The sequence below is a fragment of the Sturnira hondurensis genome, unplaced genomic scaffold (assembly GCF_014824575.4).
Source record: "Sturnira hondurensis isolate 20B ecotype Veracruz unplaced genomic scaffold, ASM1482457v3 Scaffold0013299, whole genome shotgun sequence".
Lineage (NCBI taxonomy): Eukaryota > Metazoa > Chordata > Mammalia > Chiroptera > Phyllostomidae > Sturnira > Sturnira hondurensis.
This window is the reverse complement of record NW_028085930.1, coordinates 5,284,326-5,298,719: the sequence shown is the minus strand read 5'-3', so window position 1 is coordinate 5,298,719 and position 14,394 is coordinate 5,284,326. Positions and strand designations below refer to the sequence as shown.

General features: G+C 43.9%; 1 protein-coding gene across 7 annotated transcripts in view; it reads left to right on the top strand.

Annotated features, from left to right (window-relative positions):
- Positions 1-11,148, top strand: part of CEP63 (centrosomal protein 63) — a 42,570-nt gene extending 31,422 nt beyond the window's left edge. For 3 of the 7 annotated variants that reach the window (XM_037061239.1, XM_037061241.1, XM_037061238.1), the window contains 6 exons: positions 1,493-1,607; positions 2,485-2,682; positions 4,091-4,177; positions 7,977-8,181; positions 8,967-9,262; positions 10,768-11,148. In XM_037061239.1, the coding sequence (XP_036917134.1) occupies positions 1,493-1,607; positions 2,485-2,682; positions 4,091-4,177; positions 7,977-8,181; positions 8,967-9,262; positions 10,768-10,926 (1,060 nt within the window). In that variant the 3' untranslated portion in view covers positions 10,927-11,148. Of the gene's footprint in view, positions 1-1,492; positions 1,608-2,484; positions 2,683-4,090; positions 4,178-7,976; positions 8,183-8,966; positions 9,263-10,767 lie in introns of all 7 variants that reach the window. The other 4 variants (XM_037061243.1, XM_037061244.1, XM_037061237.1 and 1 more) reach the window with 3 other exon arrangements.
- The last annotated feature ends 3,246 nt before the right edge of the window (positions 11,149-14,394 follow it).

Sequence of the window (14,394 nt, the reverse complement as noted above, 5' to 3'; positions counted from 1 at the left end):
AAACAGTTATTCAGAAAGAGGGGAAGGGAGGGAGAAAAGAAGGAGACATATCAATTGGTTGCCTCTCATATTCCCCCTGACCAAGCGCAGAACCGGAAACCCAAAACCCTGGCCCTAGGCATGTGCCCTGACTGGGAATTAAACTGGTGACCTTTCGCTTTACAGGATGACACTCAACCAACTGAGCCGTAACAGTCAGGGTGGAAAAGGATCCTTTTAGATAGTTTATTGGTGTTATTCAGTTTGAATAATATATTCCTTAATTGGAGAAATTCGTGTGGTTGTTTTTGTATTGTTGTGTGGCAAAGATAATATTTTTGAATGATAGCTTATCTGGTAAGTTAGTTATTGGTGAGACAATCGCAGCAGTTATTCAGCATTTATCAAACCATCTAGAACTGGTCGATCCAGGAGCTGAAGGGATGGTGGACACAGCTGGGGGGAAATAAGGAGTAAAAGACATTATTTTAATCACAGAATTTGTAGTTTGAGAGACAAAATGTACATGTTAAAGGACCTGAGAGCAATTTAAAGTAGTACATTTAAGGTAGACAGTTCTGGAAAATTTGTACATTCAAGCTATATAAATAGAAAATAAACTGTATTTAAGGTGATCAGGGGATGAGGGTGGGGGTGGCTTTATCAGGATAGTACTGCTCTGATTGTTGAGAGGATGCTGGCCACCCACTGCCAGGCTGGAGAGGAAGGCACTTTGTGGTCAAGGGGATGGTGTATGCAGAGACAAGCAGTCAGGTGTAGCCAGTGGCAAGTGGCAGACAGTAGTACAGCCTTTTGATTTAGAAGCAAAAAGATTTTACTTGTAGAAATGAGCACTGAGATAGGAGAGGTAGGGTGCCCCTGATGTTCTTATATCCGATAAGGGGTTGATTCTTAAGTTAGGACGACAACTTGGAAACTCGTTAGAGAGAATTATTCTGGCAGCTGTGTGTAGAATAGAATTGTAATTAAGTGTAGTGAAGATTTAGATTATGATGGCAGCTCCTGTACAACTAGAGAAAAAAAATTAGCTGTAATCTTCAGAATTTTGTAACCAGTTAAATTTTAAGCAGAAGGAAAGACTGTAGGTAAACACAGAAATCAAAAGTATCTTCAAAAGTTGGAATTGGATTTAGCTGCCTCTTGTGATAAGAAAATTGGAAATGAGTTTTAATTTGGAGTGGGAGGTGATCTTTGAGATATGTCTTAGACATCAAAAAGGTAAATTAGTTTTTCTTTTAGATTTTATTTATTTATTTTTAGAGAGATGAGCGGGGGAGGGAGAAACAGAGGGAGAGAGACACTGATGTGAGAAACAGCGGGTTGCTTCTCGTACTCGACCTGATTGGGGGCTGGACTCACAACGAGGCTTGGCCCTGACTGGGAATCAAACCAGCGACCTTTGGCTTCACAGGAGGACACCCAGCCAACTGAGCCACACTGGGCAGGGCTCAGGGTTGTGTTTTGAATATGTGATCCTGTTTTTGTCATATAGCCTGGAGTCTGTGAGTACAACATGTAAACAGCTGAGCCAAGAACTAATGGAAAAATACGAAGAATTGAAGAAGGTGGAAGCACATAACAATGAGTACAGGACAGAGATTAAGAAGGTAAGAATCTGCATGCTTGGGGTTGTGGTGGTGTTTGTACTTATGGACCGAGCCATGGGCTGACAGGCTGTAGGAGTTGTTTTTAGTGACAGAAAAATGTAGTCCAAAGGGCCACTTGGTACTCAGTGGTCCCCCAGCATCCGGCACGTGCTTGGGGACGTGTCTGTTCTGTCATCCTCAGGTGTTTTCAGGGTAATTGAGGCCTTTCCTCATTGTACTCTAAAACTTTATTTTATAACACATCTTTAAATGGAGATATTTCTAAGCTATCTACACTTTCCTGCTTGCAAAAAGATATATGAGCTCACATTTAATATTCTCTTGTTGACTAAAGGTGGTTATGGGTTTGTCTTGTCCTGTGTGCTGTGGTGTAGTGAACATTCTCATTGGCTGGTGAGGTATGCAGGGCCGTTTGTCTCTGCGTTAGTGGGCTCTGGCTGTCCTGTGTGTTGACTCATTTTTTATTACTTCCTTGAGATTACTTCTAGCCCCTTTCTTCTTCTTGTCTTTCTGTTATCTTCTGTGGACCAGGAAACCATGTAAGCAAAATTTTTAGATTTGCATCTAGAAAAGAGTGAAGGTCACAGATGCTGTCCTCTAAATATTGTGTTCACGGGCCTTGATCCCGGTTCTCAGTATTTGAATAAGTTATCCCTCCCTCTTTGAGGTATAATAAATGATTATGGGTACAACTAACTGAGCTTCAGTACAGGTATGCAATGTGGTAAATTGCTAATTTTCTGCAGATGTAATCTAGGGAAAAAATTCATGTCTTGAAGTAAGGTAAAAATTACCATATTATTCTAGCTATTAATATATTTTTCTGTCTACATACTTTCTCTTAATTTTTCATGCTTTCCTTTCTGTTTCTTTGTAGTTGAAAGAACAGATTTTACAGGCTGATCAAAGTTACAGTTCTGCACTGGAAGGAATGAAGATGGAAATCTCCCGTTTAACTCGTGAGTTACATCAGCGAGATATCACTATTGCTTCTGCCAAAACGTCTTCCTACGACATGGAAAAGCGACTCAAAGTAGAGATACAAAAGGCAGAAGAAAAAGCTGTAGAGCACAAGGTGACATGCGAACAAAACCTCTTTTTATTTGAAGTTTGTTTCTGAGGATTGACTTTATTAAGGATATCATTTCTGCAGTAGTTAATTCAGTAAAGTTTTGTAGACACCTGCTTTGCGCTGTGGGCATGCTGGGTGACAAGCATCCTAGTGAGGATTGGTGGAGAGGTGAGAGTAGACACAGACAAGTAGTGACTGTTGCCGTGGTGTGAGGTGAGAGTGTGACGTGTTCTCCTTTACAAAGTAAACTCCACGGGGGGTGAATGACTGTGGACGAGACTGGAAAGCAGGGACTAGCTCCTGGGGGGCCCCCGTCAGTCATGTTTAAGAGTTGGAGTGTTATCTTGAGTGTTGTCAGTAGAGAATGGCTTTACTCAGGATAAAAAAATCTCTCTGATCATCATACGGGAAAGAAGCACGAAGGCAAAGAGACCACCCAGATGCTGTTTTGACCGTTACATGGTGGCCTGAGCAGTGGGAAGTGGAGGAAGAGGGGCATGGACGAATGCCAGAGGTGTTTGGCTGGTAAAATTGGCGGGGCTTTGTATTTGACAGGACAGGGAGGTCGGGTGAGACAGAGGTAATGAAAGGTGCTAACTTGGTTCTGGTTTGGGCAACTGAGTGGAAAGTGGTACACTTCAGTGAAAGAGAGAAAAGACAGGGAGCTGTTTGGGAGAGGATGATGAATCTGTGTGAAAGGTGTACCAAATAGGGAAGCTGGTAGAGGGGACATTGGGTTGGCACTTTTGGCTTGTGGTAAAGGCTGGACTTTTATATGGAAATATCTAGTAGTCAGTTCCACAGATGGCCTGGAGTTCAAGGTTAAAATGAGAGTAAGACATTTAGGTGTGAAAGTCTTTGCATGACATTGGCATTTGAAACATCCTGAGAGACTTAGAGATTTTAATAAGAAAGCACAGAGTATGATGGGCTGAGACTTGAACCAACTTAGGATATTACTCATTTAGGATAAAAAAGGTGTTGGCATGGAGCTAAAAAAAATAGTAGCACTAAGGAAGGAAGCACCTTCACTAAGGGAGCAGGAAGCCAAGGAAGGCAGGAATTTTTGGTCAAGCAGAAAAGCTAAGGAGAATGAGCACTGAATGTAAGGAATGAATTATGTGAAAAGAGTGCAATTGACGTGATGTTGGAGGTAGAAGCCAGTCAGGGGAGGCTGACCCAGGAGAGTGGTTAGGGGTTTGCTGGGAACCCTTCCTCCTCTTAGAACAGTATTTTATTTCCGCGTGTGTTAATTCATTGTTAAACACCTTTTAAAGAAATCTTCTTAGAAAATATTTATATGTCTCAATGAAGAATGTAACTTTGCCCAATGAAAATTATATGTGAAAAAATTTTGTAGGATTTATTTGTTATTTTTATTTGTTTGTCTTTTCTGCTTTTCCCTTCTCAGGACATTGTGGGTCAGCTGGAGTCACTCAAGTTAGAAAATCGTCGTCTTTCTGAAATGGTGACGAAATTGGAATTGGGTTTACATGAAGTACGTAAATAGAAACTTACATTTTTCTACTATCGAAGCCTTTAAAGAAATCCCTTTGTAGATATTCATATGGTAAAGAGAGAGTTAAGATTAAATATGGAATGATCCTTCTGCAGAAAATAGTGGTGGAAGTAGCGAAATATGACTCTCCACTCCAGTCATTGGAAGGTATTTTTGATATTATGTATGTGATAAAATATATACACAGTCTGTTTTCTTGATAGAATGTATATAAAGGGCTTGGTACACTGCTTGGCATGTAGTAAGTGTTAGATGCTGTTATTATTATTATTATTTTAAAAATATTTTTTCATTATAAGTTGTATAACCTTTTAAGTAGTTTTAACTCCATTTCTGTAAGATGTAATTAATTTAATCAAATGTTCCGAAATCTTATGTTTGGAGCATTTTAGTAGGCAAGGAGACAAGCCCGGTAAGAGAATTCTTCCCCTTGAGAACCTGAGACTAGTCTGGTAGGGGACACGCGCAGACGCCTGTGGAACCAGAGGGAAGGAACACTGTTAGCCAACAGTGAGTTATAAAGTGTTGATACTCTTTTAACTATTTGGTTATAAACTCTTACAGTTCGCAAAGTGATCCATCTATTCTAACCCATCTTTTTTGATATAGGTCAAATGCTCAAAGACTAGAAAGTCTTTTCATGTACTCTCAGGGAACACGTGCCTCAAAGATGGAGAGTGACTCCCTGCCCCTATTGCTCCCATGTACTTCTGACTTCACAGTTACGGATTAGGAGGCTGGGCGGGAGGAAGTGTGAAATTCTAGATGAGTACTTTATTTCAACTAAAAGAAAACAGGGGCCATTCTTTTTATAGTGGAAGATTCTCTTGACATCATGAAACCATAGAGAATTTTACAATATAAGGAATTTTACAACATAAAAATATAAAATTTCTGGGTTGCAAAACATCCCATAAAAGACTAATAGACTGGGGAAAACAATCTGTAAACAGATAGAAGGTTAACATAAAATATTAATATATGAGGATTTTCTACAAAGATAATAAAAGGTTATTCAGTACAGAAATGGTCAGAGGGTATAAATAGATAATTCACAGAAGTAATACAGAAACCCAGTAAAAAAGGATAGCTGCTCGACCTCCCCAATAATCAAAACAAAACAAATAAATATTCTATTGCTAATTGGATTGACAATGAATTTTAAAAACTAATGTAGCCAGCCCTGGCTGGTGTAGCTCAGTGGACTGAGCGTGGGCCTGTGAACCAAAGGATTGAGGTTCGATTCCCAGTCAGGGCACATGCCTGGGTTGCAGGCCAGTTCCCAGCAGGGGACGCAGGAGAGGCAACCATACATTGATATTTCTCTCCCTCTCTCCTTCCCTTCCCCTCTAAAGATAAATAAATAAAATCTTTAAAAAAAAAAACTGAATGTAGCCAGAATTGGTAAAAATCTGGGGAAACAGGCCCTCTTGTGCTCGGTTGGTGAGGAAGTGAGTTGACGGGGCCTTTCTAGGGAGCAGTCGAGCAAATACCCATCAAACTTGTGCATACAGGGAGCCTGTGAACTCCTGAGTCCTGTGCATTTCTGAACTTGACAGTCATTGAGGAATAATTCTCCGAAACGGTCCTATCAGTTTACATTCCCAAAGAATCCATCCCGTAGGAGCAAATGCACAGAAATGGTTATCTTAGTGTTGTCTGCAGTATCCAAAATTTTGAAATAAACTAAATGGTAATCTGTAGAAAGGTAGTTAATTTGTAGCTTTCTATACGATGAAATATTATGCTGTAATTTAAGATAGGTGAAAAAAATATGCCTCTAACCTTGCTCCTTCCTGTAAGCCTTCTAAGTCTATAGTGAAAGGAATTTTTTTAAAGCACAAACTTATAAGCCAGGTAAACATAGGAAGATAGGAAAAGAGAAAACAGGTAAACATCTTGTATGGGGGAAGATGGATGGAGGGATGGACATGGCTTTATATGTCCGGATAAAGCCAATACTAGGCTGGTAGTGGAGAAAGCCAAGAACTAGCCAGTTTATAACACAGAATCTTCGAAAGGCCCAGGATTTGGCAGTAACTGGTTGATAGAATCTTCTCTTACGCAGTGATGACCTGTTCACATATGAGTTGGGAACCGTCATGGCGCTTAGGCCTGACCATGACCGGAGATTCTGTTCAGCTTGCTTTCTCCTGAAACCTCCATCAGGCAGTGGTGGTGCTGTCCTCTCTTTATACAGCCAGGTGTGTGCTTGCCGCAGTTCTTACATTACCTTCCACATTCACTTACCTGTAATTGTTGTTAATAAAATAAAGTTCAAGAACATTTAAAAAGGTGCCTGGTTGCCCTGGCTGGTATAGCTCAGTGGATCAAGCCCAGGCTTGAGAACCAAACAACCGTGGTTCGGTTCCTAGTCAGGGCACATGCCTGGGTTGTAGGCCGGTTCCTAGCAGGGGATGCGAGAGACACAACTGCACATTGATGTTTCTCTTCCTCTCTCTCCTTCTCCTCCCCCCTCTCTAAAAATGAATAAATAAAATCTTTAAAAATAAAAAAATAAGGTGCCTGGCAAAGGCAAGCATTCTCTTTTTAAAAAAAAAATGTATTTAATGACGTCAGGTATCAAACTCTGGTGAAAATTCCGTCAGCAGTTTAACCTTCCTGTGGTTTAGCAGTTACGTGCAGTGCACATGTTTTGTGTGTGTCGGGAATGGTTGTTAGAAAGTGTTGTGCTGCATTTTACCACCTAGAAAGGTAGAACTGCTTTTACGGATGAGTGTTTGGGCTGAATAGCTATTTTAATAAGTTAATTATCTTACTGAACACAATAGCTCTGGTAAAATGTGTTATTTACCACATTTATTTAAAAATTGGCAGTAATTTGTGGTTTAAATCCTATGGTCTGCAAAATTTTTTTAGGTGGGGTGGATTTGAACTGGAATTGACAACTTACTGAAAGATTTTGCAACTTGTCACTAGTGGGACACAGATAATTAAAAGTTTGTATTTTAAAGCTTATGTTTTTGTTAGATAAATTCTGTGTCAAACCACCCTGATCAGCCTCTTTTCAGAAAGTTCTTTACAGAAAAGACCAAGTTAAACATTGTATGAAACTTTAAAGATTACCATCATTTTTCAGACTGCTGATGAAAATATTTTGTCATTGGAAAAAAGGGTCCATACCACTTTTACTGTATTACTGGGCCACAGCTAGAATTAAAGAGCAATAAACTTGATGATCACAAAACTCAGGCCAGATTGGAGCAGTAATTCCCACTTTATAAGTGAGTCTTGCTTTATCGTGTTCAAATTGGCTTCACACACAAGAAGAGGTGCTGATGTCATGTAAAAATATCTAAGGCCAGAGAATATTTATTTAAGTGTCCCTGATGCCAAAGTTCCTTTCTAGAAACTTTTGTTCAAATTTCTTTTTTTTTGGTCCCTCAGTTTTCTTCCACAGGTGTTAGGGGGCTACTCAGACTTCCCTTTTTCCAAGAACCCCTGCTACTATCTTACTTTCTCTGTTTCTGGTTCTCGCTTTAGCTTTCTTGCCTGCTGGTTTGGAGCCTTCCTCCTGCCCTGTGCTTGTTCCCGACACGACAGGGAAGCCCACCGTGCCCTCACGTTTCACCCCACTCACTGTGAGAGGCAGGGCCCCTCTCTCTTAGTCTAAGAGAGCCGGCACCAGAGCTTTACTTTTCCAAAAGCACAGATGAACTAGTTGCAACTAAAAAAGAATGCGATTTCCCACTAGCAGTGGTACCACAGGGCAGTGTTCTTATACAAATCAAGTGACTCTAGTGTTCTTTTTTATTAGGCAAAAGAGATTTCAATAGCAGACCTCCAGGAGAATTATATTGAGACATTAAATAAATTAGTGTCTGAAAATCAACAACTACAGAGAGATTTGATGGATACCAAATCTAAGCTGGAGATGTCTACTCAGATGTGCAAAAAAAATCATGATGTGCTCTTAAAACCAACACACAGCAGAGCACCTGAGTTCAAGAATACAGAGTTCAAGTAAAATCTCTTCATGGTTTATTTAAAATGTGTATCACTGTAATACAATGCTCATTTCTTTAAGAATAATTTCTGACTTATAGATATTATATCTTCATCAAAAGACTGTTTAATTCTGAAGTCCACTGTCCACAAGTAAAGCTGCTCTCAGGTGAAGAAACGGAGGGGCTACATAGCACACTGTCATCCAGGCTTGTGTGCGAGACGCCCTGGGTGTGGGCACAGACAACATCCTTAGTGCCCTGAGCCTTTCATGCTGCCTGCCACCTCCCCAACCCTACTTGCCCCACGAATGACAAGGTGGCTTTATAGAAAAAGCTTCTTTTGTATTTTTGGCTAGTTAATTATAGCCTGTTACCATAAGTCGCATTCACTAGAAGACCACTTGGCTTTAGGTCTTACTGTAGGGTTTACCTGTTTTCTTCCCCAAAGCCTTTGCTGACGCCCTCACTGCCCTAACCCTCCCCCACGCGCAGAGGAGGGGTGCGGCCCTCCCGTGTGCGCAGTACTTCCCCTTATTTCGGCACGGGGCAGGCTAGACCCCTCTGGCAGCTTATCTGTCTTCCTTGCTATGTTGTAGGAGTGTGAGGGCAGGGGCCTGGCAGTGGGGACTGGATATTTGGAACCTGAGTGAATGAAGGAACACCTGGTCTGAGTGGGCTGCTTATTTTAGAACTTAACAGCCTTACTAGTTAGCCTTTCCATTTATTTTTAAGTGAACTTCCTACAACATTTCTGTTTTAAACGAGAAAAACTGCTACAACTGTTATCTGTTTTGTTTCCCATCTGCTCTCCAGGCCATCCCATGGCCAGCACAGACGTGGTGGAGGGAAGACCGAGCTCTGCAAAACAGGTCTTCCCTCTTCTCCGGGAGGACGAGCGCCGGGCGGCGTAGAGCCCGTGTCCAGGGTCCTCAGCCCCCTGAGTGTTCACATCAGCTCTTGCAGCTCCAGCATCTCTTTGCCTTCCAACTTTCTGTACAAAACTCACTCTTTGCCTTCAGTGCTAGACCCAAACGAAGCCATTTTTTCTGACTCTATCTCTGAGAGTATAAATGACCAAGAAGAGTTTATGTCTTCGGTATGGAAACTTTCTGATCTTACTAGTTTATTAAGTTTATTTAGTTTGATTGTATCTTTTACTTGAAGGGTGAGGAGTGTGACTTGCTTTGTTTTCTTACTGGTTCTCTATCTGAAGTGCCATTTGTTGTTCTCATGCATTTCTGATACATGAGCGTTTTGCTGATGAAGACACATTAGCCAAGATTACTTGCCACAGTACATCTTTGTTCCGAAATGCAGCATAAGTTATAGTCATTTGTCTTTAACCCTAATGGGAAATTCCCTCCCCTTCCTTTTTAGAGCGGTCAGTTTTGTATTGGAGTGGTTGGTCCATGGAACATCTCTGGAGGGCGGGACAGTCCTGAGGCCTGGACAGTGAGGAAGAAGAGGGACTGTTGGAGAGAGAAAAGGGAGTGGGTGGAGGTGGAGGAAGGAATTGCATCTGGGTGCAGAAAGTTACCTCAGACTCTACCAGGGTGATATAGCTGGTCCTTGTTAGTCATGGATTCGGTGTTTGTGAACCTGCCTCCTTGCTTGAAGTCCATGTGGCTCCCAGTCAGTGCTCGGAGCTCTGCTGCAGCGTTTGTGGACTGGTGCAGGGCTGTGAGAGGTGACTAGACTTGCACTCCCAGCTGAGGTGCCCGAGGTGCCTGAGGTGGCTCTGTCCTCTTGTTTCAGCTCTCTTGAGAGGACCACAGGCAGGGCTGGGAGGGGCAGTGCAGTTTAGCAAGGAGCTGGGACCCTGGGGCCCCTTGGCAGAGTTCGAATCCCAGCTCTGGCATCCCTCATCAGGCTGGCCTCGGGCAGGGCGCTGCCCGCTTCTCAACCTCGTTTTCTCTTTCGTAAAATAAAGCAAGTAGAATCTACCAGGATGAGTGGGGTTTAGCAGGATACTTGCCATGACACATATGTGTGCGTTTCCCCTGGGGGCAGATTCTCTGTTCCCTAATTTGGCGTTTGGGGTGACTTTACAGAAAACCACCACTGCAGATGGGGAGGGGGCCGCTGTGCAGGGCCTGTGCTGCCCTCTGGGGACAGTACTCTCAGGTGCCACTGCCCCCGAGGGTTTCAGGACAGGGGCTGGGATGGCAGGTTTGGTGGAGGGAAAAAGAGTCAATTTAATGGTGTCTGGTATGTTATAAGTAGATATTTGTGTTTTAAAGGGAAAGTAACACGATCACATTTTAAAAGCAAGTTTGAGTAACAGGCAACGTGTGTTTTCTTCTGGGTTGTGGAAGGGTGCACACGTCTACAATGGAATATACTTTAGGCTAGTGATTATATTTATATGGATTTTACACTTACACCCCTCGGGCCAGAGAGGAAGAGAGCTGGTGAATTTTTGCAGAGCTTTTTAAAAAAATGTAGTCTTCTCATTAGGATAAAAACAAAAGAAAAATCCCTTCAGAGGAAAAGGTATTTTTAAAAAAAACACCTTTTAATGTTGCTAGTTAGAAACTATCATGCATAATGTGTGTTAGAGACTGTTCGACTTTGATGTGTCCAAACTCGCTTCTCTTCCAGTGTCCCTTTCCTGTGTCTCCCCTTGGTTCCATAGCCACAAGGTTTTTGGAAGAGGAGGAGCTCAGGTCTCATCACATTCTGGAGCGCCTGGACGCCCACATCGAGGAGCTGAAGAGAGAGAGCGAAAAGACAGTGAGACAGTTCACAGCCCTGAAGTAGCCTCTTTTAAAAAACCACAAACTTGGAAGTAAAAACAAGCATCGGAGAGTTACTGTCGTCTGAGGTAGCCGCAGCAGCTCTTTAAAAACACGGATGTGTCAGAATGGTAGAGCTGTTGTGAGGAAATCTGAACAACTGATACTTCTCTAAGGCATTTCTACTGCACTGGTCTGTTTGGAGGACTTTTTCCAGCAATAACTTGTAATAAACCACTTTGCTAGACTTTTTCCTCAGTGATATTTATTATCATAAAGGCATACTTTCTCTTGCTGACTAAAATGATTTTATGGCGTGTTGAAATTGAAGTAACTGCAGGAATTTCTTTCAGGGAAGTATGTAGAGGTTGGGATTCAGAGTCAAACCAAGCTGGCTCAATGTATCGGTTCTGCCACTTACTAGCCAGTTGGGCTGGTAATGTGCGAAGTCAAGCCGGAGGTACAGAAAGGGGTAAAGAACTTTGACGAAGGCCTCTCTAGCTCCCGGTGGGCACAAGTGTAAGGCAGAGGTGGAGGGAGCGAGCGGGGGCTGGTTTGAGTGAGTAGTGCATCTGGAACATCCGTCGGAAATGTCCCATTTCTGAGAGGATCGAGTGGGAGACGAAGGTGCCAGTGTGCAGGTGGCATTTGAAACCTTGCAGAGTTGGACCCTCCACCTGGTAGGATCCGCTGGAGAGGGGATGGAGAGAGAGAAGAGCAGCATGCTGTGCCCGGGTCCCTGAAGGATGCCAGCACCTGAGGATCACAGCAGAGGGGACAGCAGAGAGCTAGAATGTGTGCCCAGAGACAAGAAGGCGACGCGTAGTGTCCTTGCTAGCTCCAGGACATGCTCCTGTGCTTCTCCACTCGCCAGTGGCTCTTCCCTGTCAGCATGTAAACATCCTGAGTTCTCTCTTCTCTAAAACGAAACCAAACCTCAGTTCCATGTGCCTCTCTATGTCTGCTGCTCCATATATTTGCCCCCTTCACCCGCATTTCTGCAGCGACTATTTATACTTCCTTCCTTCCCACTCTTCTTAACCCTCTCCAGCTGCACTCCCACCTCCGCCGTGAAACTGCTGTTGTGTTCTCGAGGTCACCAGTGATCTAGTTAGTCCCCGGCTGTTATTTCACCCAGTTGGCCTCTCCCTCTTTGTCTCTTGGTTTCTGTGACCTGACACCCCTGGTTTCCCTCCTAGCTCACTGGCTACCCCATCTCACTGTAGTTTTCTGGCTTTTCCTCGTCTAAAGCTCCCCCCTCCACCCCCTGGGCTGATGTGGATTTTCTCACTCAGCACAGTCCCCTAGGATGTTCCACTTGATTCTCAAGCTTTGAATACCATCTACAGGCCAGTGGCCCCTGCATTCAAAACCAGTCTTGATCTCTTCCCAGAACTGCTGGCTTAGATACCTGCTTATTGAATATCTTCATTTGAATATCTGATAAGCATCTCATGTTGAACATTTGCAAGAAAGAACTCTGGATTCTCCCAGTATTCCCTGTGAGGACAGTATCCTGTTTGCCAGTGGCTAGAAGTTGTCCTAAATCCCTTCCTTGCCCACACCTCCATGTCCAAGCCATTGGGAGGTCCTGTCAGTTCTATCTCCAGAATTCATCTCAGGTCCATCCATTGCCACCTCTTCTCCACTGCAACCACCCTGATCTAAGCTAACCCAGCTAACTCTCACTCAGATTCTGGCTGGAGCCTCCTGATCCCAGTAATTCGTTCTTCAGAATGAGTTGTCCTTTAGAAATGGAAGTGAACAGTGTCACCCCTACCTCCCTTCAAAGGCTGCAAAGACTTCTTGGTGCACCCGGGATCAGTCCGAATTGCTGCACAGCCAAGAGCCTTGCTCCCACCCCACCACCCCACTGCAGCATCTTTTGCTGTGCTCCAGCCTCTCTGTCCTCCTTCCTGCTTCTCGACTGCAGCCGGCAGCTTTAACCTGTTAGGGCCCCGTGCTTGCCCTTTACCTGGAATCCCTTTCTCACCTTGCCTGTGATTGACCTTGGCTCCCCTCTCAGGTCTGTACTCAGGCGTCCAGTCCCTGACTGCTGCGTCTAAAACTTGCTTCTCCCCTTTTCTCTGGCTCATTGCCCTGAGATATTTCCTTCATAGTGCTCACCACTCTGAAGTCATATTTTTATTTGATTTATGTTTTTATTGTTTATTTTTACCCTAGAATTAAGCTTCTTGAGGACAAGGGCATTGCCTGTCTTGTTCGGGGTGGGGTCCTCATCGCCCAGCACAAGCCCCGCACTTGGTTGGTGCTCAGTGGTACCTGTCCTGTCTCAGATGCACTCCATTTTCGCTTTGCGCCTCTGTGCACACTGTCCTACACCTCTGCTTCCTCTTTCCACGTACTTCCTGTACCCCTTTATCTTGCTGGGGAAAGCTTTCCCATACCCTTTGGCCAGGCCCAGGGAGAGTTCCTCCCTCTCATTTCTCCATGCACAGCGCCCCTTCAGAGCACTGGGCATGCTATGCTGTGCTCTGTGAATCTCGTCTGTCCAACTTTCACCTGAAAGCTCCTTAAAAGCAGGGGCCAGGTCCTGCTGGATCCTCAGCATGCTGCCCAAGACACAACAGGCACTAAGCAAACACTGGCTGGATGAAAATCACTCCCCTTCTGGGCTTCCTTGTACTCACCCATAAAATAGGGACAGTACCTCATGGAGTTAGGAGGATTTACTGAAAATACAGTTCAGACAGGGCTTGGCAGACTCTAAAAATACTGCACCCAGGTATGGGGGGATTTCGGAGTTTCAGACCACCCCAAGCTTCTGCTTAGAATATGTAGGGTCCACACCCTGCTCCTGAAATGGTCATAGGGCATGTTGACTAAAAGGCACAGTGACGGACTGTTGTCACTGGGAATACCTATGGAACCCTGAGGTACGGTGCACCCCCTTAAGTTTATGCTGTGTGGCTGAAAGTTGAAGTAGTTGACTTACTGAGTTTGTCAGGACATTTGATTGTAAGTTAATCTGTCAGCTTCACTTTTAGAAAGATTATGCCCAACATTAAAATGTGTCAGAACTAAATCTGAGTGATTTGCTTCATACGCGTTTTAGAAAATCTCTCAGTGGTCAGGCGCCCACTGGGATGCAGAAGTGAGGCTGTGCAGTCGACTTTCGGTGCTCACCAGTAATGTTCCGTTGGGTGAGTTATGTCTTCTGGCCTGGATGCCTCCTGAAGTGTTGTCTGGGTTTCTGTGCAGATTTAGCTGAAGAGGACAGAGTTGAGTTCCCACTGTGGGGTGGACACTACATTTCCATGGAGCCTCGTTTAATCCCCAGAGGTCTAGGATGCAGGGATTTCATCGTCCCCAGGTGAGCGGCCTGCCCAGGACCCCAGTGCTCAGGCTCATTCTCGCAGAGACTGAGGGCAGAGAGTGTGGATCGCAGGCAGAAGGCCCTGACCCTAATCCCAGCTCTGCCATTCATTGGATGTGTGACCTTGGGTAAGTTCATTGACATCTCCAGGCCTGT